This window comes from Oncorhynchus mykiss, chromosome 25 (assembly GCF_057628025.1).
Source record: "Oncorhynchus mykiss isolate SJ-2025 chromosome 25, ASM5762802v1, whole genome shotgun sequence".
Taxonomy (NCBI): Eukaryota; Metazoa; Chordata; class Actinopteri; order Salmoniformes; family Salmonidae; genus Oncorhynchus; species Oncorhynchus mykiss.
Window position 1 is genome coordinate 25,558,121 of NC_143046.1, and position 26,811 is coordinate 25,584,931.

The 26,811-nt window shown below is 45.5% G+C and overlaps 1 protein-coding gene across 6 annotated transcripts in view; it reads left to right on the plus strand.

The window, feature by feature from the left end:
- The window catches only part of LOC110504826 (bifunctional heparan sulfate N-deacetylase/N-sulfotransferase 1), an 84,689-nt gene that overhangs the window by 41,961 nt on the left and 15,917 nt on the right, over positions 1-26,811 (plus strand). For 3 of the 6 annotated variants that reach the window (XR_016491591.1, XR_016491592.1, XM_036969696.2), the window contains exon 3: positions 19,865-20,956. The exons of 1 other annotated variant lie outside the window; for it this stretch is intronic. Coding sequence is in view for 2 of the 5 variants with exons in the window: in XM_036969696.2 (XP_036825591.2) it covers positions 20,405-20,956 (552 nt within the window). In the remaining 3 variants the exon portion in view is untranslated. The remainder of the gene's footprint in view (positions 1-19,864; positions 20,957-26,811) is intronic. 2 more of the 6 variants (XR_016491593.1, XM_036969698.2) reach the window with 1 other exon arrangement.

The window sequence follows — 26,811 nt, forward strand, 5'->3', positions numbered from 1 at the left end:
ATTGATCCCCTGTTCTGATTGGAACTTCCCATCAGGAGTGGGGGAAGATGGGGGAGGGGTTAGTCAGGGTCACAGACTGGCTCTTACAGGATAGATCATCTCTCTCTCCCTCTCTTTCGCTCTCTCTCTCTTTCTCGCTCTCTCTCTCTTTCTCGCTCTCTTTCTCACTCTTTATCTTCCTTGCTCTCATTCTCTTTCTTTTTATTTCTCTCTTTCTCTCTCTTTTTCTTTCTCTCGCTTTTTCTCTTTCTTTGTCTCGCTTTCTCTCTTTCTTTCTTTCTCTCGGGCTCTTTCCTTCCCCAATTCTGTTATTTTACCACAGCTGTCACAGAGAACATGGCTGTGTGTGTGTGTGTGTGTGTGTGGCGAAACAAATGGGAAATCTGTTACATTGGGTTTACGGTGACCATTTGTGGCTGAACTGTCGTTAGCAGGTGGTGGCATGTCACGTATGTGATGCCAGAGACCGGTTTCACATTTGACACAGCTCTGCTGCTGTGTGTGTGATTTGTTGCCCCTAACTCCCCCTCTTTCGCATACACTCACCATTAAACTGTCAAACGGTGTGAATGCGCTGCTGCACACTGGAACTTAATCCAGAACTGTGACAGTCAGGCTTCCCCAGAACTGTGACAGTCAGGCTTCCCCAGAACTGACAGCAAAAATCAGTGAGCCACACACACACCCATCCACCCAAAGACAAGCTGATATATAGTTTGAATTCCAAAGGCGTTCTGTTCCAGTCACACACACACACCAGGCAGACAACAACATAGCCTGTCCCTGACTGCCTGCATCTCTTAGCTCCACTACTGTGAGAGGGGAGGAGGAGAGGAGAGGGGAGGAGGAGAGGAGAGGGGAGGAGGAGACAGGAGGAGGGGAGGAGGAGAAGATATTCATATGTGATGGCAGGGTACAGTGTTTAATAGTCACATGTACAGGGTTGCAGGTGTGATGGCAGGGTACAGTGTTTAATAGTCACATGTACAGGGTTACAGGTGTGATGCAGGGTACAGTGTTTAATAGTCACATGTACAGGGTTACAGGTGTGATGGCAGGGTACAGTGTTTAATAGTCACATGTACAGGGTTACAGGTGTGATGGCAGGGTACAGTGTTTAATATTCACATGTACAGGGTTACAGGTGTGATGGCAGGGTACAGTGTTTAATAGTCACATGTACAGGGTTACAGGTGTGATGCAGGGTACAGTGTTTAATAGTCACATGTACAGGGTTACAGGTGTGATGGCAGGGTACAGTGTTTAATAGTCACATGTACAGGGTTACAGGTGTGATGGCAGGGTACAGTGTTTAATAGTCACATGTACAGGGTTACAGGTGTGATGGCAGGGTACAGTGTTTAATATTCACATGTACAGGGTTACAGGTGTGATGGCAGGGTACAGTGTTTAATAGTCACATGTACAGGGTTACAGGTGTGATGGCAGGGTACAGTGTTTAATAGTCACATGTACAGGGTTACAGGTGTGATGGCAGGGTACAGTGTTTAATATTCACATGTACAGGGTTACAGGTGTGATGCAGGGTACAGTGTTTAATAGTCACATGTACAGGGTTACAGGTGTGATGGCAGGGTACAGTGTTTAATATTCACATGTACAGGGTTACAGGTGTGATGCAGGGTACAGTGTTTAATAGTCACATGTACAGGGTTACAGGTGTGATGGCAGGGTACAGTGTTTAATATTCACATGTACAGGGTTGCAGGTGTGATGGCAGGGTACAGTGTTTAATAGTCACATGTACAGGGTTACAGGTGTGATGGCAGGGTACAGTGTTTAATAGTCACATGTACAGGGTTGCAGGTGTGATGCAGGGTACAGTGTTTAATAGTCACATGTACAGGGTTACAGGTGTGATGGCAGGGTACAGTGTTTAATAGTCACATGTACAGGGTTACAGGTGTGATGGCAGGGTACAGTGTTTAATAGTCACATGTACAGGGTTACAGATGTGATGGCAGGGTACAGTGTTTAATAGTCACATGTACAGGGTTACAGGTGTGATGCAGGGTACAGTGTTTAATAGTCACATGTACAGGGTTACAGGTGTGATGCAGGGTACAGTGTTTAATAGTCACATGTACAGGGTTACAGGTGTGATGCAGGGTACAGTGTTTAATAGTCACATGTACAGGGTTACAGGTGTGATGCAGGGTACAGTGTTTAATAGTCACATGTACAGGGTTACAGGTGTGATGGCAGGGTACAGTGTTTAATATTCACATGTACAGGGTTACAGGTGTGATGGCAGGGTACAGTGTTTAATAGTCACATGTACAGGGTTACAGGTGTGATGCAGGGTACAGTGTTTAATAGTCACATGTACAGGGTTACAGGTGTGATGCAGGGTACAGTGTTTAATAGTCACATGTACAGGGTTACAGGTGTGATGGCAGGGTACAGTGTTTAATATTCACATGTACAGGGTTACAGGTGTGATGCAGGGTACAGTGTTTAATAGTCACATGTACAGGGTTACAGGTGTGATGGCAGGGTACAGTGTTTAATAGTCACATGTACAGGGTTACAGGTGTGATGCAGGGTAAAGTGTTTAATAGTCACATGTACAGGGTTGCAGGTGTGATGCAGGGTACAGTGTTTAATAGTCACATGTACAGGGTTGCAGGTGTGATGCAGGGTACAGTGTTTAATAGTCACATACAATAGTCGCAGGAGAAAGAATGAAAGAATGTCGTGGGAGACGCAGGTCAGTTACCGTTGAAGGTGTGGGTAAGTTCAGTCTGCAGTGCAATGGCGATTGCATTGTCTGCGGTTCTGTCAGGGCGGTAGGCGAATTGGGGAGGGTTGAGTGTGGCGGGGGGGAGGAGGTGATATGGTCTTTTGACTTTCAAAGCACTTCATGATGACGGGACATACAGGTCAGTAGTCATTCAGTTCAGTTTCTTTCCCTTTCTTGGACACGTGGATGATAGTGGACATCTTGAAGAAGGTGGGTATAAACTGCCTGAGGTAGGGAGAGATTGAAAATGTCAAAGAACACAACAGCCAGCTGGTCTTCACATGCACACAACCTTGCAAAGGGCTAACGCGTTTCAATGACTTCCACGTTGTCATCGGGGGCTCTCCTCAGTAGCTCATTGTGCTCGAATCGTGATTAAAAGGTGTTTAGCTCCTCCGGTAGGTTGGCGTTGCTGACCATGATGTGGCTGGCTTTCTTTTAGCAATCTGTGATCGTTAGGAGCCCCTGCCACATACGCCTTGTGTCCGACCCGCTGAATTGCTCCTCCACTTTGTCCCTATGTTATGGCATCTTGATCGATCTGCATAGGTCGTATTTGTACTGTTTAACCAAACTATTGTCCCCTGTCACCTTGCCATGTTTATAAGCAGCATCTCTCTCTCAGTTTTCCTACAAGGCTGTTCTCAATCCACGGTTCTTGATTCGGGTACGTTTTGAAAGATACTACCAGTATCACGTCGTCTATGAATTTTTTTGATGTACCCGGTGTCTGAGTCGGCGTGTTTATCAATATTATCTTCATAAGTGATCCAGAACATATTCCAGTCCAAGAGTGTGAATTTTGATTGGTTGGACCAATGCTGTACAGACCACCGGAACTTCCCTCTTGAGTCTTTGTTTGTAGGTGGGGAGAAGCAAGATTGAGTCATGGGGAGGGGAGACAAGAGGCGACAAGAGAAGGGATAGGAGAGGAGACGAGGGATAGGAACAGTGAAGGGTAGAAATGGAGGGAGGCAGGGTAACAGACAGAGCCCAGATAGACCCATCATCTCCCTAACATCTCTGCATCTCTCACCTAGGGCTGGGAGCATCCATGGGGGGCTGGCTGTGCGATAGCAGGGGACTGGGAGGGTGGAGTGTCTGGGAGAGTGTAGGGGGTTGGCTGGGGACTGGGGCAGAGACTGCAGAGAGTGACTTGGGCTGGGAAGGTAGGACAGCTGGCTGAGTCTGTGGGTGTAAAGGCAGACGGATGACGGGGCTAGGTAGGTTTGTCTTCCATAGAGTAGTGAGTAACATCAGACCATTCACAGTCATGAGGGCACAGAGTTCTGTCTTCTGTTTTTGCAAACCATGACTAATGTCTATATAGATTGGCCTGGCTGGATACAGAATAACAATCTGCTGTTGTTGATTAGACTCTGAAAGCACGCTGATGAGGATTCTGAATGCCTCCCCATCCTCACTAGCTAGTGGAAAATCCCATTCGTTTGATCTGGCTGAGCCAAAATATGGGCGGCGCGGCATAATACCATCTCTCCCTCTCTAACTCTCTTATGCCAGCTATTCTTCCTTACTGCGGTATTCCCATGGGAACCTTCTTTCGGCTGCATGAATCACAGGCACATCTGTACAGCTGCTTTCCTTTGTCTTATCTGGACTTGAGTGAGAGAGAGGGGGGGGGGGGGGGGGGGTGGAGGGAGATGAGGAGGGATGGGGTGGGGTGGGGGGAAATGGAGAGGGGGGTGGGGGGAGTCTTGATCCCTTGAGAGTGATAATGCTCTGGTACCTGACACCCAGCCAGGCAGGCTCTTCAATCTAGCTCATCATTTCATGAGCAGCTATTGTAGTGTTGCATATCACTGTCTGATCAGCCATTGGAGCCAGTGTTTCTCCTCGGCCCACAGATTGTTTGGGCCAGATTGTGGGAGGAGGCCAGGAGGATGGCCGTGATGGTGATCTGGAGCCTGTGTTTCAGAAGCCTTGTTTTTGTTTTGGCACACCCTCTATGGCTGCTAATTGCTCTTTTGACCAATCACATCAGATCTTTACCAGAGTTGATCTGAGTGGTCAAAAGATCACTTGCTATGTAAACAGCCTATGTGGTTTCTATTGTTTCTGGCAGCATTGGCATGTGTATTTTCTATTGTTTCTGGCAGGTTTGGCATGTTTATTTTCTATTGTTTCTGGCAGGTTTGGTGTGTTTATTTTCTATTGTTTCTGGCAGGTTTGGCATGTATATTTTCTATTGTTTCTGGCAGGTTTGGCGTGTTTATTTTCTATTGTTTCTGGCAGGTTGGCATGTTTATTTTCTATTGTTTCTGGCAGGTTGGCATGTGTATTTTCTATTGTACCTGGCAGGTTGGCATGTTTATTTTCTATTGTTTCTGGCAGGTTGGCGTGTTTATTTTCTATTGTTTCTGGCAGGTTTGGCATGTTTATTTTCTATTGTTTCTGGCAGGTTGGCATGTTTATTTTCTATTGTTTCTGGCAGGTTTGGCATGTTTATTTTCTATTGTTTCTGGCAGGTTGGCGTGTTTATTTTCTATTGTTTCTGGCAGGTTTGGCGTGTTTATTTTCTATTGTTTCTGGCAGGTTGGCATGTTTATTTTCTATTGTTTCTGGCAGGTTTGGTGTGTTTATTTTCTATTGTTTCTGGCAGGTTTGGTGTGTTTATTTTCTATTGTTTCTGGCAGGTTTGGCATGTTTATTTTATATTGTTTCTGGCAGGTTGGCATGTTTATTTTCTATTGTTTCTGACAGGTTTGGTGTGTTTATTTTCTATTGTTTCTGGCAGGTTGGCATGTTTATTTTCTATTGTTTCTGGCAGGTTTGGTGTGTTTATTTTCTATTGTTTCTGGCATGTTGGCATGTTTATTTTCTATTGTTTCTGGCAGGTTTGGCGTGTTTATTTTCTATTGTTTCTGGCAGGTTTGGCGTGTTTATTTTCTATTGTTTCTGACAGGTTTGGCATGTTTATTTTCTATTGTTTCTGGCAGGTTGGCGTGTATATTTTCGAATGTTTCTAGCAGGTTTGGCGTGTTTATTTTCTATTGTTTCTGGCAGGTTTGGCGTGTTTATTTTCTATTGTTTCTGGCAGGTTTGGCGTGTTTATTTTCTATTGTTTCTGACAGGTTTGGCATGTTTATTTTCTATTGTTTCTGGCAGGTTGGCGTGTATATTTTCGAATGTTTCTAGCAGGTTTGGCGTGTTTATTTTCTATTGTTTCTGGCAGGTTTGGCGTGTTTATTTGCTATTGTTTCTGGCAGGTTTGGCGTGTTTATTTTCTATTGTTTCTGGCATGTTGGCGTGTGTATTTTCTATTGTTTCTGACAGGTTTGGCATGTTTATTTTCTATTGTTTCTGGCAGGTTTGGCATGTTTATTTTCTATTGTTTCTGGCAGGTTTGGCATGTTTATTTTCTATTGTTTCTGGCAGGTTTGGCATGTTTATTTTCTATTGTTTCTGGCAGGTTTGGTGTGTTTATTTTCTATTGTTTCTGGCTGGTTTGGTGTGTTTTTTTTCTATTGTTTCTGGCAGGTTTGGCATGTTTATTTTCTATTGTTTCTGGCAGGTTTGGCATGTTTATTTTCTATTGTTTCTGGCAGGTTTGGTGTGTTTATTTTCTATTGTTTCTGGCTGGTTTGGTGTGTTTATTTTCTATTGTTTCTGGCAGGTTTGGTGTGTTTATTTTCTATTGTTTCTGGCAGGTTGGCATGTTTATTTTATATTGTTTCTGGCAGGTTGGCATGTGTATTTTCTATTGTTTCTGACAGGTTTGGCATGTTTATTTTCTATTGTTTCTGGCAGGTTGGTGTGTTTATTTTCTATTGTTTCTGGCAGGTTTGGCGTGTTTATTTTCTATTGTTTCTGGCAGGTTTGGTGTGTTTATTTTCTATTGTTTCTGACAGGTTTGGCATGTTTATTTTCTATTGTTTCTGGCAGGTTGGCGTGTATATTTTCGAATGTTTCTAGCAGGTTTGGCGTGTTTATTTTCTATTGTTTCTGGCAGGTTTGGCGTGTTTATTTTATATTGTTTCTGGCAGGTTTGGCATGTTTATTTTCTATTGTTTCTGGCAGGTTTGGCGTGTTTATTTTCTATTGTTTCTGGCAGGTTTGGCATGTTTATTTTCTATTGTTTCTGGCAGGTTTGGCGTGTTTATTTTCTATTGTTTCTGGCAGGTTTGGTGTGTTTATTTTCTATTGTTTCTGGCAGGTTTGGCGTGTTTACTTTCTATTGTTTCTGGCAGGTTTGGCATGTTTATTTTCTATTGTTTCTGGCAGGTTTGGCATGTTTATTTTCTATTGTTTCTGGCAGGTTTGGCATGTTTATTTTCTATTGTTTCTGACAGGTTTGGCATGTTTATTTTCTATTGTTTCTGGCAGGTTTGGCGTGTTTATTTTCTATTGTTTCTGACAGGTTGGCGTGTTTATTTTCTATTGTTTCTGGCAGGTTTGGCATGTTTATTTTCTATTGTTTCTGGCAGGTTGGCGTGTTTATTTTCTATTGTTTCTGGCAGGTTTGGCATGTTTATTTTCTATTGTTTCTGGCAGGTTGGCATGTTTATTTTCTATTGTTTCTGGCAGGTTGGCATGTTTATTTTCTATTGTTTCTGGCAGGTTGGCGTGTTTATTTTCTATTGTTTCTGGCAGGTTTGGCATGTTTATTTTCTATTGTTTCTGGCAGGTTGGCATGTTTATTTTCTATTGTTTCTGACAGGTTGGCGTGTTTATTTTCTATTGTTTCTGGCAGGTTGGCATGTTTATTTTCTATTGTTTCTGGCAGGTTGGCATGTTTATTTTCTATTGTTTCTGACAGGTTTGGCATGTGTATATTTTGTTTCACCATATATATTATAAATGGGTTACTACATATGAGTTCACATGATATTCTATATTGTGTCAGTGCACATTAGTGTTATGCTACCGTGGGTCGAAATGATCTATAGTCCATAGGAGAGATTCATTTCTTGGACTTACTCAGCAAATCCATAGCATCTGTTTCGCAAAAGGATAGCTGTAAAAACATAACGGCACCGAAGCACACACGTCACACTCGCCAGCGACTTGCTAAGCTGATTTAGCTAGCGTGTCTTGCCTGCTCAATGTGCCTGCTGGGCACTGATTAACAGCATGTAGCTGGTGCTTTATCTATCATAGTTTGACATGTTGCTGATGAATGTTGTCAGAAATCAGTCCTGACAGCAGCGTACATACTGTCTGCGGAGGACTACTAGTTTTCCTTCCCATTTTTTTATTTGAGAAATACTGCACCAAACATCTTAGATGTAAAATGTAGTGATTAAAACCTCAACAAAAACGTCAATTTATTACAGATTTACTGATTTATCTTAGATTAATTCTGACCATTTTGAAGAAGTGGTACTACTGGCTATGTTGTTGCTATGTTGTCTCAAAAGCGACAAACAACAGTAACTACCAGGGTACGATAACACAACCACATCAAACCACAGCCCCAAGACTGAAATCTCGTTTTTCATAATGAGCAACAGAAAAACACATGGGGAATCCTGAGTTCACTCACTCCTTGAGACTGCTATCTCTTTCTCCAAATGGAAACTCATTGTATTGCTGCTGGCCCCAGTGTCCTTCAGTATTGTGTCCTGAGGTGGCAGTGGATAAACTATCTGAACAAACACTCCTGCCACTCACATTGATCCCAGGGTCTCTCGCTCATCTTTCCCTCTTTCTATCTCTCGCTCTTCCCAGCTCAACACACCACCACCAGATTCCACATGCACTTAATTCATATGAAAGCCACCCCTCACCCCCTTCTCTCCCTCTAACCCTGCCAAAACATGATAAATGACCACCATTGCTCCAACCCCCCTTCTGCGTTGCATCGGTTGTCTCAGGGACTACGATCTTATTTCCCTTCTTAGAAAAATCTAAAGTTAACCTCCACTTTTCCGTGCTTGTGTGCGTGCGCAGGTGCATATTTATCCATTGCCCCAGGCCATCTTAATTTCCACACATTAACCTGTCGTTGACATCCACTCTATACACAGAAAACACTGTAGGATGAATCTCTAAACGGGATACACAGTAGGATGAATCTATATATAGTTTACACCGTGGGATTAATATCAATACAGGATACATGGTAGAGTGAATTAATCTATATACAGGATACTATATAAATGATCCTTTCCCCTTGATTGCTTAATCATAACTCAATATCCAACTGGAACGAATTTGAAATGAGTTGGCGCAGAGGGTGAGATTGGCCATAAAGAAGAAAAAGCAGATACTCAAACCACATTTGGTCCCTTCATCAGATGTTGTGATCTTTAAGTGGATTCACTGATTCCTGCCTTACTGCTACTCTTTATCTCCCTGTCCTGTAGCAGCCAATGTAACCTGATCTGTTCTGTTATTGAACTCGCTCGGAGCACTTACAAGGTTGCCTTTTTCCTAATGGCGAGTGGACCAATGTTTTTTACATAGTCTTCATGTCTGATATAGTGAATGTACATGTCTATATGTATTTTAGAGTCTTCATGTCTGATATAGTGAATGTACATGTCTATATGTATTTTACATTGAGTCTTCATGTCTGATATAGTGAATGTACATGTCTATATGTATTTTACATAGTCTTCATGTCTGATATAGTGAATGTACATGTCTATATGTATTTTACATAGTCTTCATGTCTGATATAGTGAATGTACATGTCTATATGTATTTTACATAGTCTTCATGTCTGATATAGTGAATGTACATGTCTATGTATTTTACATAGTCTTCATGTCTGATATAGTGAATGTACATGTCTATATGTATTTTACATAGTCTTCATGTCTGATATAGTGAATGTACATGTCTAAATGTATTTTACATAGTCTTCATGTCTGATATAGTGAATGTACATGTCTATATGTAGCCGTAGAGGCCGACTGGGCAGGGGTGGCGATTTGTCTTATGCCAGCGGGGGGTGGTGGTTGGTAAAGTTAAAGCTGTTCATTTATCTTTTTCTCCTGTAGTGTGTGGGAATGAAATGCCGTCTGCTTTTCCCAGAGCGTAGTAATCCATTTCACATGTTCCCGATCGCCTCAGATCCTCCGTAGCTGCAGTGAGGCGCGGCAGTATCGGAGATCCCACATTCATAATGTGGAGAAGCTGGTTTTTCAGGCCATCTGAGTGGAGAAGACCCATACATATTTAATCTTCTTTCTCCCCCCATGTCTTTATTCATCTCAGCCCCAATCGGCTCTCCACATTCTGAATGTATAATCATGCTATTATACTGTGCCTGCTGCAGTTAGCTTCAAGCTGGGGATCTCTGGGCCAGATACCATCAGATACAATCACATCAGTTGAGCTGATGTGGTTACATTATCGGGGCTAGAAATGGGGGCTTTGTCCACCCCTGAATATGCAGGTAGTCTACAGAAATGGCCTCATTCGGTCTCATTTCTTTCCTAGAACATACCTTTTCACTGTCTTCTTAGTCATAATTGCTCTTAGGGATTGTGTGTGCTCTGGGCACACTCTGAGAGTGAACTTCCAGATCAGCCCAAGCACTCTGTCCCATTACCTCGTTGCTGAATAACAATGCAATCATTTCAGTAACCACAGGGCCAGGACTGGGGTCTGCAGAATTGGGGGCCCGGAGTCATAAATGGAAGGACGGGCCATTTGAGGAAAAACGTTTTAGTTATTTTCCTTGGTGAAATTGCCTCAGTCTTGGGGAAAGAAATTGAGGCGCTGCAACATTCTGTGATAATTCAGTGGCGGTTTGTAGGAGGAGGAGGAGGTCGGTCTGAAAGTCACTTTCCCTGATAATTAGAACGATACAAAACTGCATTTTCTCTCCTTTCCGGCTTCGACTCCTCTGTCCTTCACAGTCGTGAAATGAATCGATGAGAGAAGTCAGTTTAAAGGTTTGCCGTGCCGCTAAATGAGACGCCGCCTGTTCTGTACATTCACATGGGCTGAGGGAGAAGAGGAGCAGGAGAGAGAGAAACCGTCACAGTAAATTCTTCACACTTTTTTCACGGCCTAAGCTTTTAATCGCTGGAGCCACAAGGATGCATGAAATGGAATTAGAATTTCAGATCTATTGATCCTGTATTGATGGATAGCAATGGGGGGCTTAGGCCAGACGGAGGGAACTGTCGCTGGATCTGAAATACAACCTGTCTAAGAAAATGAGTTTCTGTTTGCATTTCCATGTGTGCATGTTGTTTTTAGCTTTAGGCATCGCACGGCAAAGGGGAATTTTCACTTTCTTTTTGAAGTCCCTAATCTTCTACAGGATAGAAAGGACAGGATGAATGCACATTGTGAGATATAGTTTAGCTGTAAGAAGTTCCGCTACTTTCTGACAGGGACACCTGACTGCTGTAAAAAAAAAAGCTACCATCAGTGGTCAGAAGAACCGCAGCCTCCCTATATGCTACAGACTCTGTGAAGAGGTCTGTACTTGAATGGCGCAGGTGGTAATGTGCTCACCCCATAACTGCAGTCGCTGGTTCAAATCCTTCTCCAGTTGTAGGGATTATACCGCTCTGACCCTGGCACTGTCCAGTTTGGCACGGTGCTGCTGTGTGTGTGTTTATGTTTTTGGCAAAAAAATGACTTGTGTGTATTGCATGAGCATTTCCTCTTCTAAGTGATCCCTTCTTCCTAATGCAGTAGTTTATACTATAAGAAACGACAACAAGCCCCCATTAGTCCCATTGGCATAACACACAGCCTCATTCCCTCCAGAACAGAGTTACCATGCTGTTGCCACTTTGTGTCGTTACCATGGAGAGTGTGCGGTTGCCAAGGTACTTGTAAAAGGAACACTGAGGGTCATCATTTATTTCTGTCAGTAAGGAGGGGGAGGTAGGGGGCATTGAGGGGCTGAGAGGAGAGGGCCACCTTCCTCCCAAAACAATACCTTCCTCAAAAAGGGGCACCTCTGGGGAGGGAGAGAGAGAGAGAGATGCCAATAAAGCCCTTAAATTGATCATTTAATTGAGAGAGATGCCTGCCTGCATATGGCCAACCTTAGTGATGTTTATCTGTGGAGTTGTTACAGCTGAGGCCCAGACCAGGCCCACACTCTGTTACCCCCCCATCTCTTCATTCATCTGGTGCCCAGTAGAATGGTAGTGCTGTGGGTTTGACTGACCACCCACCTAGAGGCTAAACACTACAGTACTCAGCCTTGTCTGTCATGTGCTGTGTTTTTTTACCCACTGTATTCTCCGTTAATCCCAAGCTAATGTTGGGGAAAATATGTTATTTTTGGTTTTGAACACTTCGTCAATTTGACATTGACTGCATCGGGCCTCCCGGGTGGCGCCTTGGTTAAGAGCGCTGTACTGCAGCGCCAGCTGTGCCATCAGAGACTCTGGGTTCGCGCCCAGGCTCTGTCGTAACCGACCGCGACCGGGAGGTCCATGGGGCGACGCACAATTGGCCCAGCGTCGTCCGGTTTAGGGAGGGCTTGGTCGGTAGGGATGTCCTTTTCTCATCGCGCACCAGCGACTCCTGTGGCGGGCCGGGCGCAGTGCGCGCTAGCCAAGGTTGCCAGGTGCACGGTGTTTCCTCCGACACATTGGTGCGGCTGGCTTCCGGGTTGGATGCGCACTGTGTTAAGAAGCAAGAGAGAGTGTATCGAAGGACGCATGACTTTCAACCTTCGTCTCCTTCGTCTCTCCCGAGCCCGTACGGGAGTTGCAGCGATGAGACAAGATAGTAGCTACTACAACAATTGGACACCACGAAATTGGGGAGAAAAAGGGGTAAAAAAAAAAAAGACATTGACTGCATCACGTTTCTCTTGCTCTGGCTCTCTTGTTTCACTCAATCTTGTCTGACTCTCTCTTGTTTCAATCAATCTTGTCTGACTCTCTTCTCTCACTCAATCTTGTCTGACTCTCTCTTCTCTCACTCAATCTTGTCTGACTCTCTCTTGTCTCACTCAATCTTGTCTCACTCAATCTGGTCTCACTCAATCTTGTCTCACTCTCTCTTGTCTCACTCTCTCTTGCTTTGTCTCATTCACTCTTGTCTCTGTCTCTCTTGTTCTCACTCACTCTTGTCTCGGTCCCTTGTCTGACTCTCTCTTGTCTCACTCTCTCTCTCTTGTCTCACTCTCTTGCTTTGTCTCATTCACTCTTGTCTCATTCACTCTTGTCTCGGTCTCTTGTCTCACTCTCTCTCTTGTCTCACTCAATCTTGTCTCACTCTCTCTCTTGTCTCACTCTCTCTTGCTTTGTCTCATTCATTCTTGTCTCTGTCTCTCTTGTCTCACTCACTCTTGTCTCGGTCTCTCTTGTCTCTGTCTCTCATCTTACTTTCTCTTGTCTCACTCTCTCTTGCTTTGTCTCCCTCTCTCTTGCTTTTGTCTCACTCTCTCTTGTCTCTGTCTCTCTTGTCTCACTCTCCCTGCACCCCCCCCCCCCCCCCCCCGTCTGTGTATGTTCCCTCATGGTACCTCCCTCCATCCACACAGCCAATTACAACCCTCATTTTCACTTTGAGCTCTAGCTGTCAAAGAGCTTGAAAAGGTTAGCTATCAAATACGTGTTAGTCTCAGTCTGTCTACCTCTCTACCTGTCCTCTCTATGCATGATTAAGGAGAGGAAGGACTGATTCATCCTCTGTTCAGACTGGGATGATATATGGATGGAGGGAGAGAGAGAGAGTTTTTATTTGTATTTTTTTTATTTATTTTTATTAATATCACAGTGCAGTTAACACAAAACTATCACTAACAGGTCCCGAGATTATCATCTTAAAGGCCAAAAACTGTTTTGAACAAATACCTAATGCAACAATGCTGTGAGGAGGTAGGTCAGTAAGAGGAGATGTGCATATTTACAATGATTTGCCACGGATATAAAGCGCTCTGCACGTCATTGTCGTTAATAGTTGGGAAAATGACAGGGAAGCAATAGCAGTGAAGTCCTTTAATGCAATACTTTGAGAAGTTAAATGACGAGGCTGAAAGAGAGGCACCGGGAGACCCAACCCGTTTTTGGCAGCAGTGCAATAAGGGACAGAGTGAGAAAATCACAGTGCTAATTACAGAAATGATTGCAGTTTATATGCAACCATTGTCAGTGGTAAAGGATGTCGGCTTCACTGCCCTGATGGCATAGCTAGAACCAGGCTAGAACCAGGCTACAAGATACCATGTTGAAAAACCGACACGGCCCTGATGGAGATATTGTAGAATGATTGCTCTGCAAATACAAATCATGAGCTCTCAAACAACATGCGTGGTGTTAACAACCATTTCTGAACATCTATGAACATGCTGTCATACATCACTGCAACGAACCATCACATTGATGACAAATGGGACATGAAGTCTCATGTACTGAGAACATGTAGGAAAAGCACACAGACAACATAAAACGGCATTAATAGCATCGTTGCTGAGTGGTTGTGGGACAGCAGTAAGGTGAGCTGTCTAGTAACTAGCCAGGACTGTGGTAGATTGAACTGCACTGCCCCCTAGCGGTCATATGTGACCATATCGGACTTTGGAATCCACATCATTTGATTTGCTTTAAACGTTTAAATTCGAAAAAAATAGCAGTTTAAACATAAATGTTTTGTCACATCCCTGCTCTCCACCGCTCCCCTGCTCTCCACCGCTCCCCTGCTCTCCACCGCTCCGCTGCTCTCCACCTCTCAGCTGCTCTCCACCTCTCCCCTGCTCTCCACCGCTCCCCTGCTCTCCACCTCTCCGCTGCTCTCCACCTCTCAGCTGCTCTCCACCTCTCCGCTGCTCTCCACCTCTCCGCTGCTCTCCACCTCTCCGCTGCTCTCCACCTCTCTGCTGCTCTCCACCTCTCCCCTGCTCTCCACCTCTCCGCTGCTCTCCACCTCTCCGCTGCTCTCCACCGCTCCCCTGCTCTCCACCGCTCCCCTGCTCTCCACCGCTCCGCTGCTCTCCACCTCTCAGCTGCTCTCCACCTCTCCCCTGCTCTCCACCGCTCCCCTGCTCTCCACCTCTCCGCTGCTCTCCACCTCTCCGCTGCTCTCCACCTCTCCGCTGCTCTCCACCTCTCAGCTGCTCTCCACCTCTCAGCTGCTCTCCACCTCTCAGCTGCTCTCCACCTCTCCCCTGCTCTCCACCGCTCCCCTGCTCTCCACCTCTCCGCTGCTCTCCACCTCTCAGCTGCTCTCCACCTCTCCGCTGCTCTCCACCTCTCTGCTGCTCTCCACCTCTCCCCTGCTCTCCACCTCTCCGCTGCTCTCCACCGCTCCCCTGCTCTCCACCGCTCCCCTGCTCTCCACCTCTCAGCTGCTCTCCACCGCTCCGCTGCTCTCCACCGCTCCGCTGCTCTCCACCTCTCCGCTGCTCTCCACCTCTCCGGTGCTCTCCACCTCTCCGGTGCTCTCCACCTCTCCGGTGCTCTCCACCTCTCCGGTGCTCTCCACCTCTCCGCTGCTCTCCCACCTCTCCCCTGCTCTCCACCTCTCCCCTGCTCTCCACCTCTCCGCTGCTCTCCACCTCTCTGCTGCTCTCCACCTCTCCGCTGCTCTCCACCTCTCCCCTGCTCTCCACCTCTCCGCTGCTCTCCACCGCTCCCCTGCTCTCCACCTCTCAGCTGCTCTCCACCGCTCTCCACCGCTCCGCTGCTCTCCACCTCTCCGCTGCTCTCCACCTCTCCGGTGCTCTCCACCTCTCCGGTGCTCTCCACCTCTCCGGTGCTCTCCACCTCTCCGGTGCTCTCCACCTCTCCGGTGCTCTCCACCTCTCCGGTGCTCTCCACCTCTCCGGTGCTCTCCACCTCTCCGCTGCTCTCCCACCTCTCCGCTGCTCTCCACCTCTCCGCTGCTCTCCACCTCTCCGCTGCTCTCCCACCTCTCCGCTGCTCTCCACCTCTCCGCTGCTCTCCACCTCTCCGCTGCTCTCCACCTCTCCGGTGCTCTCCACCTCTCCGGTGCTCTCCACCTCTCCGCTGCTCTCCACCTCTCCCCTGCTCTCCCACCTCTCCGCTGCTCTCCACCTCTCCGCTGCTCTCCACCGCTCCCCTGCTCTCCACCTCTCCGCTGCTCTCCACCGCTCCCCTGCTCTCCACCTCTCCGCTGCTCTTCCACCTCTCCGCTGCTCTCCACCTCTCCGCTGCTCTCCACCTCTCCGGTGCTCTCCACCTCTCCGCTGCTCTCCCACCTCTCCCCTGCTCTCCCACCTCTCCGGTGCTCTCCACCTCTCCGCTGCTCTCCACCGCTCCCCTGCTCTCCACCTCTCCGCTGCTCTCCACCGCTCCCCTGCTCTCCACCTCTCCGCTGCTCTCCACCGCTCCGCTGCTCTCCACCTCTCCCCTGCTCTTCCACCTCTCCGCTGCTCTCCACCTCTCCGCTGCTCTCCACCTCTCCGGTGCTCTCCACCTCTCCGCTGCTCTCCCACCTCTCCCCTGCTCTCCCACCTCTACATTACAGTCTAATGCTTTCTTCTCCTCTCTCTCTCCCCCTCATACCCAAGGCCTCCAGCTTGTCTGTCTCTCTTTCTCTCTCTCTGTCCTTCCCCCTCTATATCCCTCTCTCTCCCTCCCCCATCCCTCTCTCTGATCTAATTGTAGTGCTTTGGCCCAGGCTGAAGGTCGACATTGGGGGGCAGTCATCACTGCTGAGAGTTGGCCAATACCTACTGTAGATAGATGGCCAAGACCTACTGTAGATACAGTGCCTTGCGAAAGTATTCGGCCCCCTTGAACTTTGCGACCTTTTGCCACATTTCAGGCTTCAAACATAAAGATATAAAACTGTATTTTTTGTGAAGAATCAACAACAAGTAGGACACAATCATGAAGTGGAACAACATTTATTGGATATTTCAAACTTTTTTAACAAATCAAAAACTGAAAAATTGGGCGTGCAAAATTATTCAGCCGCCTTAAGTTAATACTTTGTAGCGCCACCTTTTGCTGCGATTACAGCTGTAAGTCGCTTGAGGTATGTCTCTATCCTTTTTGCACATCGAGAGACTGAATTTTTTTCCCATTCCTCCTTGCAAAACAGCTCGAGCTCAGTGAGGTTGGATGGAGAGCATTTGTGAACAGCAGTTTTCAGTTCTTTCCACAGATTCTCGATTGGATTCAGGTCTGGACTTTGACTTGCCATTCTAACACCTGGATATGTTTATTTTTGAACCATTCCATTGTAGATTTTGCTTTATGTTTTGGATCATTGTCTTGTTGGAAGACAAATCTCCGTCCCAGTCTCAGGTCTTTTGCAGACTCCATCAGGTTTTCTTCCAGAATGGTCCTGTATTTGGCTCCATCCATCTTCCTATCAATTTGAACCATATTCCCTGTCCCTGCTGAAGAAAAGCAGGCCCAAACCATGATGCTGCCACCACCATGTTTGACCGTGGGGATGGTGTGTTCAGCTGTGTTGCTTTTACGCCAAACATAACGTTTTGCATTGTTGCCAAAAAGTTCAATTTTGGTTTCATCTGACCAGAGCACCTTCTTCCACATGTTTGGTGTGTCTCCCAGGTGGCTTGTGGCAAACTTTAAACAACACTTTTTATGGATATCTTTAAGAAATGGCTTTCTTCTTGCCACTCTTCCATAAAGGCCAGATTTGTGCAATATACGGACTGATTGTTGTCCTATGGACAGAGTCTCCCACCTCAGCTGTAGATCTCTGCAGTTCATCCAGAGTGATCATGGGCCTCTTGGCTGCATCTCTGATCAATCTTCTCCTTGTATGAGCTGAAAGTTTAGAGGGACGGCCAGGTCTTGGTACATTTGCAGTGGTCTGATACTCCTTCCATTTCAATATTATCGCTTGCACAGTGCTCCTTGGGATGTTTAAAGCTTGGGAAATCTTTTTGTATCCAAATCCGGCTTTAAACTTCTTCACAACAGTATCTCGGACCTGCCTGGTGTGTTCCTTGTTCTTCATGATGCTCTCTGCGCTTTTAACGGACCTCTGAGACTATCACAGTGCAGGTGCATTTATACGGAGACTTGATTACACACAGGTGGATTGTATTTATCATCATTAGTCATTTAGGTCAATATTGGATCATTCAGAGATCCTCACTGAACTTCTGGAGAGAGTTTGCTGCACTGAAAGTAAAGGGGCTGAATAATTTTGCACGCCCAATTTTTCAGTTTTTGATTTGTTAAAAAAGTTTGAAATATCCAATAAATGTCGTTCCACTTCATGATTGTGTCCTACTTGTTGTTGATTCTTCACAAAAAATACAGTTTTATATCTTTATGTTTGAAGCCTGAAATGTGGCAAAAGGTCGCAAAGTTCAAGGGGGCCGAATACTTTCGCAAGGCACTGGAGATGGCCGAGACCTACTGTAGATAGATGGCCGAGACCTACTGTAGATAGATGGCTGAGGCCTACTGTAGATAGATGGCCGAGGCCTACTGTAGATAGATGGCCGAGGCCTACTGTAGATAGATGGCCGAGGCCTACTGTAGATAGATGGCCGAGGCCTACTGTAGATAAATGGCCGAGGCCTACTGTAGATAGATGGCCGAGGCCTACTGTAGATAGATGAATAGATGGTCTTGTACTGCTTAACCTGCACCTGCTAACCGCTGTCACCACCATTGTTATCAGTGTCACGTCAGCCTTTGTATCCCCTCAGACCTTTGTCTTCAGATAACATTATATCATTAGTGTGATTTAATTAGCAAAACAATATTCTAAGAAGGGTAAGAATTGGCTTCTCAAAGCCACATCTGTGGTTGAGTAATATGTCGAACCTTCTATTAAAGCAGCAGAACCACCACCCACCTGAGAAAACCTTACTACTCTCTCAGAGCGACTCGTCCTCTGCTTTGCTTTTCAGCAGCCTCTGCGCTGTGCCGCAGCGGCTAATCTTGTTTTTATATGCCGTGGCACGGACCTTGCTCCTGACAGAAGGAACGGGAGTCTTCAGCATAGCAGGGCTGTGTGTTTTTCTGTCTGATCTCGAGCGTTAGTTTCTCTCCACACCCACCTCTTTTTAACAGCCTCTTTTTACGTTTAAAAACTCTGGTCCTCTGAAGGGAAATTTGGAAGCGGCTCAGTTGGAGGTGTGATATCCTCCACGGCAGCAGCACGACTCGGGAGGGAGATTTGGGCGTCTTTGAAGATTGTGACTGAAGCAGGAATACCAGAGGGACTTTACAATAATGTATAGCCTAGTTCTCACAGTATTCCTCATGGTATTCCACAGGGAATGCTATATGGAATGATGTTGAGCTTTCCTTCATGGAATACCATGAGGAATTCTATGCAGAACCATGGAATGACATCAGATTCCCCCCCCCCCCCCCCCATCAAGCTACTCTAATCAGAAATCAAGCAAGCTGTGTTAGATATCTACTCATGTGTTGTGAAGTGTTATGCTTTGTGGTGTCCTGTAATAAACCTAATTCTCTCCCTTTAACACCCTTTGGATTGCATTATGAATGATATCGGCAAAATGCATGCGATAAGTGATTGGTATGGTCAGTGTCGATTCATTTCCGGTTTATCGTCCCAGCTCTACCGGAATACTTTGAGTACAGCAGTCAGTGGTCAATAATACACTTTTCTAGTAGGTCTTTCTCTATGACAATTGATTCGGTTAATTAGCTTGCACATCCAACGCAGATGCAGTGTGATAGCACGGTGTGCTATTTAGAGATATAAGTTCCCATTGGTTTCTGTCTGTCCCTGTCCGCTGGCTTCATTTCTTTTGGGTTACGGTTTGGCTGCTTGTTTCTCTCCCCTCCCCTCTGATCCTATGTGTGTTTGAGGGACAGGAGGTGAGTTTCCCCAAGGGCCATGGCTTCACTTTACATGCAGCCACAGAGCCCTGCCTGAACAGACTGGCTTAGCAGCTCGCCTCCAGTTTCTTTTCTCTCTCTTTCTCGCTCTCTTTCTCGCTCTCTCTTTCTCTCTCTCCGTCTATCGATTGTGTGTGTGAGGGCCAAGGGTGGGGTGGTGTGTGTGTGTGTGTTGGGGGTTTTGGCAGCTCTAATAGCGTGCGTAGGTGAATGCAACGACTGCTTTTAAAATGAACTTTCAGAGGAGCACCGGCGTTGTATCCTACACCTCTCCCACACACGTAAACAAACAACAAATATGGCATGAGAGTGAGTTATGAAAAGGGAATGTTCTTTGCCCTCTTGTTTGATTTTTTTATATTTCTTTCTTGTTTCATTCTAGGTCATAACCACAAACCATCCAGGAGAATGTTGCTATTGGGATGACCTTTGTGACCTCACCATTGCCCGCCCCCGTAAAGATCAACCACCAATCAGGAACCCTGAGGGATGTGGTTGGCTGGTTCCAGTGATGGACAGGTGACCAGCCAGACCTCTAGCTGCCCTCTCCTGCTCTGATTCCCCCTCTCCTTCCCCCCTCCCCTCCCTCCCTGGCGTGCAGTGCCAGCTCCCCCCACCAGGACGGAGACCCCCCACATCTCTGCCATGGTGACATAATCAGCAACACAGCATGTGGGAGAACCAATATGGTGAAACCGTCTCATTTCTATCCCCAGTAGCTGCTCAAGCTGCTGCTGCTGCTGTTACTTCTATAGCCTGTGGATTACTAACCAGAAGACTGGAAAAAAACAACACTGACTTGGGACTGATTTATTTCTGCTAAGCCTACCCTAGGCTAGCCTACACTATCCTGTCCTTCCCTACCCTACCAACAAGCCCGTTTCGGTCAGTAGTTCAGCCGGGTCAGGCGTTGTGCGTGACGATGCTGGGATGTGTGTCCCGCCTGCGTCGGCTGGTCCGTCTTGTCCGCCACCTCCCCCTCCAGACCTCACTGCTCCTCCTCTTCCTCTTCTGCACCGTCAGCGTCTTCGTCTCCGCGTACTTCCTGTACGGTGCGAAACAGGAGCTCGAGCACTCAGGAGGGGGCGTGGCTGGTGGCGAGGTGGCGTCGGCCGTCTACGATGACCTCCGGGTGAGCCCGTCGCGCCTGCTCCCATTGCGGGCGGTGTCTGGGGGGCCCGCGGGTGAAGGAGGGGTGAGGACAGACCCTGTGGTGCTGGTGTTTGTAGAGAGCCAGTACTCTCAGCTGGGCCAGGATATCGTGGCCATCCTGGAGTCGGGACGTTTCCGGTACCGGACGGAGATTTCTCCCGGTAAAGGGGACATGCCCACGTTAACTGATAAGGAGCACGGACGCTTCACACTGGTCATCTATGAGAACATCCTGAAGTATGTTAACCTGGACGCCTGGAACAGAGAGCTGCTGGACAAGTACTGTGTGGAATACGGAGTGGGCATCATCGGCTTCTTTAAGGTCAGAGTCCGTAGTTGCTACATACATTTTTGGCCTTTTAGCTCTAGCCTATATTGTTATCAGATGATAACTCCACCGATAACCAATATTTAATAAATAGGATGAAAAAGGTAAATCTCATGATCTAAACACGTTCTCATGCTGATCTGAACACGTTCTCATGCTGATCTGAACACGTTCTCATGCTGATCTGAACACGTTCTCATGCTGATCTGAACACGTTCTCATGCTGATCTGAACACGTTCTCATGCTGGTCCCAACACGTTCTCATGCTGGTCCCAACACGTTCTCATGCTGGTCCCAACACGTTCTCATGCTGGTCCCAACACGTTCTCATGCTGGTCCCAACACGTTCTCATGCTGGTCCCAACACGTTCTCATGCTGGTCCCAACACGTTCTCATGCTGGTCCCAACACGTTCTCATGCTGGTCCCAACACGTTCTCATGCTGGTCCCAACACAATCTCATGCTGATCCCAACACAATCTAGTGATTTCATTCATTTCACAATATAAGAAATCAACATTTTAGATATTTATTGGACAATTGACATTTTGGATGGAAATTTGAAAACTGTGTGGAAAAAATAAGTATTTTTCATTTCCCTAAACCATTATATCGGCAGATACTGTATATTGGTATCGGTAAGTGTTGTTCCCCAAATATCGGTATCGGACAAACAAAAAACAAATCAGTTAGCTCTATAAATGAATGATATATATCCACTGATTGGTGAAGAGTATACAGTTGGAGTCATAAGTTAACATACACCTTAGCCAAATACATTTAAACTCAGTTTTTCACAATTCCTGACATGTAATCAGTTAGGATCACCACTTTATTTTAAGAATGTGAATTGTCAGAATAATAGTAGAGGGAATTATTTATTTCAGCTTTTATTTCTTTCATCACATTCCCAATGGGTCAGACGAGTACATACACTCAATTAGTATTTGGCAGCATTGCCTTTAAATTGTTTAACTTGAGTCAAACATTTCAGGTAGCCTTCCACAAGCTTCCCACAATAAGTTTGGTGAATTTTGGCCCATTCCTCAGTGTAACTGAGTCAGGAGTATAGGCCTCCTTTCTCGCATACGCTTTTTCAGTTCTTTCCACAAATTTTCTATAGGATTGAGGTCAGGGCTTTGTGATGGCCACTCCAATACCTTGACTTTGTTGTCTTTAAGCCATTTTGACACAATTTTGGAAGTATGCTTGGGGTCATTGTCCATTTGGAAGACCCATTTGCGACCAAGCCTCAACTTCCTGAATAATGTCTTGAGATGTTGCTTCAATATATACACATAATTTTCCACCCTTATGATTCCATCAATTTTGTGAAGTGCACCAGTCCCTCCTGCAGCAAAGCACACCCACGACATGATGCTGCAACCCCTGTGCTTCACGGCTGGGATGGTGTTCTTCGGCTTGCAAGCCTTCCCCTTTTTCCTCCAAACATAACGATGGTCATTATGGCCAAACAGTTCTATTTTTGTTTCATCAGACCAGAGGAAATGTCGCTAAAAAGTACGATCTTTGTCCCCATGTGCAGTAGCAAACCATAGTCTGGCATTTTTATGGCGGTTTTGGAGCAGTGGCTTCTTTCTTGCTAAATGGCCTTTCAGGTTATGTCGATATAGAACCCGTTTTACTGTGAATATACAGTGCCTTGCGAAAGTATTCGGCCCCCTTGAACTTTGCGACCTTTTGCCACATTTCAGGCTTCAAACATAAAGATATAAAACTGTATTTTTTGTGAAGAATCAACAACAAGTGGGACACAATCATGAAGTGGAACGACATTTATTGGATATTTCAAACTTTTTTAACAAATCGAAAACTGAAAAATTGGGCGTGCAAAATTATTCAGCCCCTTTACTTTCAGTGCAGCAAACTCTCTCCAGAAGTTCAGTGAGGATCTCTGAATGATCCAATGTTGACCTAAATGACTAATGATGATAAATACAATCCACCTGTGTGTAATCAAGTCTCCGTATAAATGCACCTGCACTGTGATAGTCTCAGAGGTCCGTTCAAAGCGCAGAGAGCATCATGAAGAACAAGGAACACACCAGGCAGGTCCGAGATACTGTTGTGAAGAAGTTTAAAGCCGGATTTGGATACAAAAAGATTTCCCAAGCTTTAAACATCCCAAGGAGCACTGTGCAAGCGATAATATTGAAATGGAAGGAGTATCAGACCACTGCAAATCTACCAAGACCTGGCCGTCCCTCTAAACTTTCAGCTCATACAAGGAGAAGACTGATCAGAGATGCAACCAAGAGGCCCATGATCACTCTGGATGAACTACAGAGATCTACAGCTGAGGTGGGAGACTCTGTCCATAGGACAACAATCAGTCGTATATTGCACAAATCTGGCCTTTATGGAAGAGTGGCAAGAAGAAAGCCATTTCTTAAAGATATCCATAAAAAGTGTCGTTTAAAGTTTGCCACAAGCCACCTGGGAGACACACCAAACATGTGGAAGAAGGTGCTCTGGTCAGATGAAACCAAAATTGAACTTTTTGGCAACAATGCAAAACGTTATGTTTGGCGTAAAAGCAACACAGCTGAACACACCATCCCCACTGTCAAACATGGTGGTGGCAGCATCATGGTTTGGGCCTGCTTTTCTTCAGCAGGGACAGGGAAGATGGTTAAGAAATTTGTGGAGTGGTTGAAAAACGAGTTTTAATGACTCCAACCTAAGTGTATGTCAACTTCTGACTTCAACTGTATACCCACTGATTGTTGACGAGTATAACTTATAAATTAATGATATATACCCATTGATTGTTGAAGAATATACACTACCAGTCAAAAGTTTTAGAACACCTACTCATTCAAGAGTTTTCTTTATTATTTGTATTTTCTACCTTGTATAATAATAGTAAAGGGGGGGGGGGGTTATACAGAAGATAGTCGTATTTAGTATGGCAAGAACAGCTCAAATAAGCAAAGAGAAATGACAGTCCATTATTACTTTACGACATGAAGGTCAGGCAATGTGGACCAATTCAGGAACTTTGAAAGTTTCTTCAGGTGCAGTCGCAAAAAAAAAAAAGTGCTATGATTATACTGGCTCTCATGAGGACCGCCACAGGAAGGAAAGACCCAGAGTTACCTCTGCTGCAGAGGATAGGTTCATTAGGTACCAGCCTCAGAAATTGCAGCCCAAATAAATGCTTCACAGAGTTCAAGTAACAGACACATCTCAACATCAACTGTTCAGAGGAGACTGTGAATCAGGCCGTCATGGTCGAATTGCTGCAAAGAAACGACTACTAAAGGACACCAATAATAAAAAGAGGCTTGCTTGGGCCAAGAAACACCTGCAATGGACATTAGACAGTTGGAAATTTGTCCTTTGGTCTGGAGTCCAAATTGGAACTTTTTTGTTCCAACTGCCGTGTCTTTGTGAGACGCGGTGTGGGTGAACGGATGATCTCTGCATGTGTATTGCCAACCATAAAGCACAGAGGAGGAGGTGTTATGGTGTGGGGGTGCTTTGCTGGTGACACTGTCTGTGATTTACAGTGAGGCAAAAAAGTATTTGATCCCCTGGTGGTTTTGTACGGTTTGCCGACTGACAAAGAAATGATCCGTCTATAATTTTAATGGTAGGTTTATTTGAACAGTGAGAGACAATAACAACAACAAAATCCAGAAAACGCATGTCAAAAATGTTAGAAATTGTTTTGCATTTTAATGAGGGAAATAAGTATTTGACCCCCTCTCAATCAGAAAGATTTCTGGCTCCCAGGTGTCTTTTATACAGGTAACGAGCTGAGATTAGGAGCACACTCTTAAAGGGAGTGCTCCTAATCTCAGTTTGTTACCTGTATAATAGACACCTTTCCACAGAAGCAATCAATCAGATTCCAAACTCTCCACCATTGGCTAAGACCAAAGAGCTCTCCAAGGATGTCAGGGACAAGATTGTAGACCTACACAAGGCTGGAATGGCCTACAAGACCATCGCCAAGCAGCTTTGTGAGAAGGTGACAACAGTTGATGCGATTATTCGCAAATGGAAGAAACACAAAATAACTGTTAATCTCCCTTGGCCTGGAGCTCCATGCAAGATCTCACCTCGTGGAGTTGCAATGATCATGAGAACGGTGAGTAAACAGCCCAGAACTACACTGGAGGATCTTGTCAATGATCTCAAGGCAGCTGGGACCATAGTCACCAAGAAAACAATTGGTAACACAACGCCATAAAGGACTGAAATCCTGCAGCACCCGCAAGGTCCCCCTGCTCAAGAAAGCACATATACATGCCCGTCTGAAGTTTGCCAATGAACATCTGAATGATTCAGAGGACAACTGGGTGAAAGTGTTGTGGTCAGATGAGACCAAAATGGAGCTCTTCGGCATCAACTCAACTCGCCGTGTTTGGAGGGGGAGGAATGCTGCCTATGACCCCAAGACACCATCCCCACCATCAAACATGGAGGTGGAAACATTATACTTTGGGGGTGTTTTTCTGCTAACGGGACAGGACAACTTCACCGCATCAAAGGGACGATGGACGGGGCTATGTACCGTCAAATCTTGGGTGAGAACCTCCGTCCCTCAGCCAGGGCATTGAAAATGGGTCGTGGATGGGTATTCCAGCATGACAATGACCCAAAACACACAGCCAAGGCAACAAAGGAGTGGCTCAAGAAGAAGCACATTAAGGTCCTGGAGTGGCCTAGCCAGTCTCCAGACCTTAATCCCATAGAACATCTGTGGAGGGAGCTGAAGGTTCAAGTTGCCAAATGTCAGCCTCAAAACCTTAATGACTTGGAGAATATCTGGAAAGAGGAGTGGGACAAAATCCCTCCTGAGATGTGTGCAAACCTGGTGGCCAACTACAAGAAACGTCTGACCTCTGTGATTGCCAACAAGGGTTTTGCCACCAAGTACTAAGTCATGATTGCAGAGGGGTCAAATACTTATTTCCCTCATTAAAATGCAAATAAATTTATAACATTTTTGACATGCGCTTTTCTGGATTTTTGTTGTTGTTATTCTGTCTCTCACTGTTCAAATAAACCTACCATTAAAATTATAGACTGATCATTTCTTTGTCAGTGGGCAAACCGTACAAAATCAGCAGGAGATCAAATACTTTTTTCCCTCACTGTATTTAACATTCAAGGCACACTTAACCAGCGTGGCTACCACAGCATTCTGCAGCGATGCGCCATCTCATCTGGTTTGGGCTTAGTGGGACTATCATTTGTTTTTCAACAGGACAATGACCAAACACACCTTCAGGGTGTGTAAGGGCTATTTTACCAAGAAGGAGAGGGATGGAGTGCTGCATTAGATGACATGGCCTCCACAATTACCCAATCTCAACCCAATTGAGATGGTTTGGGATGAGTCGGACCACAGAGTGAAGGAAAAGCAGCCAGCTCAGTATATGTGTTCACTATTATTCTACAATTAAGAAAATAAAGAAAAACCTTTGAATGAGTAGGTGTTCTAAATATTTTGACCGGTAGTGTAGCTTATAATTTAATGACATATACCCATTGATATTTGAAGAATATAACTTCAAATGCCTCGTGAGGTTAGATCGACTGTTGTACCCCATCAGATCCCAAAATATACGCTTGTAAGTGTAAACATGGTTACAACTTTCATTTTAATGATGTGGATGGTCCTTGCATCCATATCTCTTCTGGCCCATCCCACAGTTTTTTTTTGCCAAAACAGAGGTGGCGTGATGCTTGGTTATTGTTTCATTTAAGGGTTCTAGCTTTAAGGTTAGTACTATGTCTTCCAGGTCAGAAACACCCTACAGAGTTTCTCTCTATCTCCACCTCTCCATCTGTCTATCACAACATCTCTCTTCAT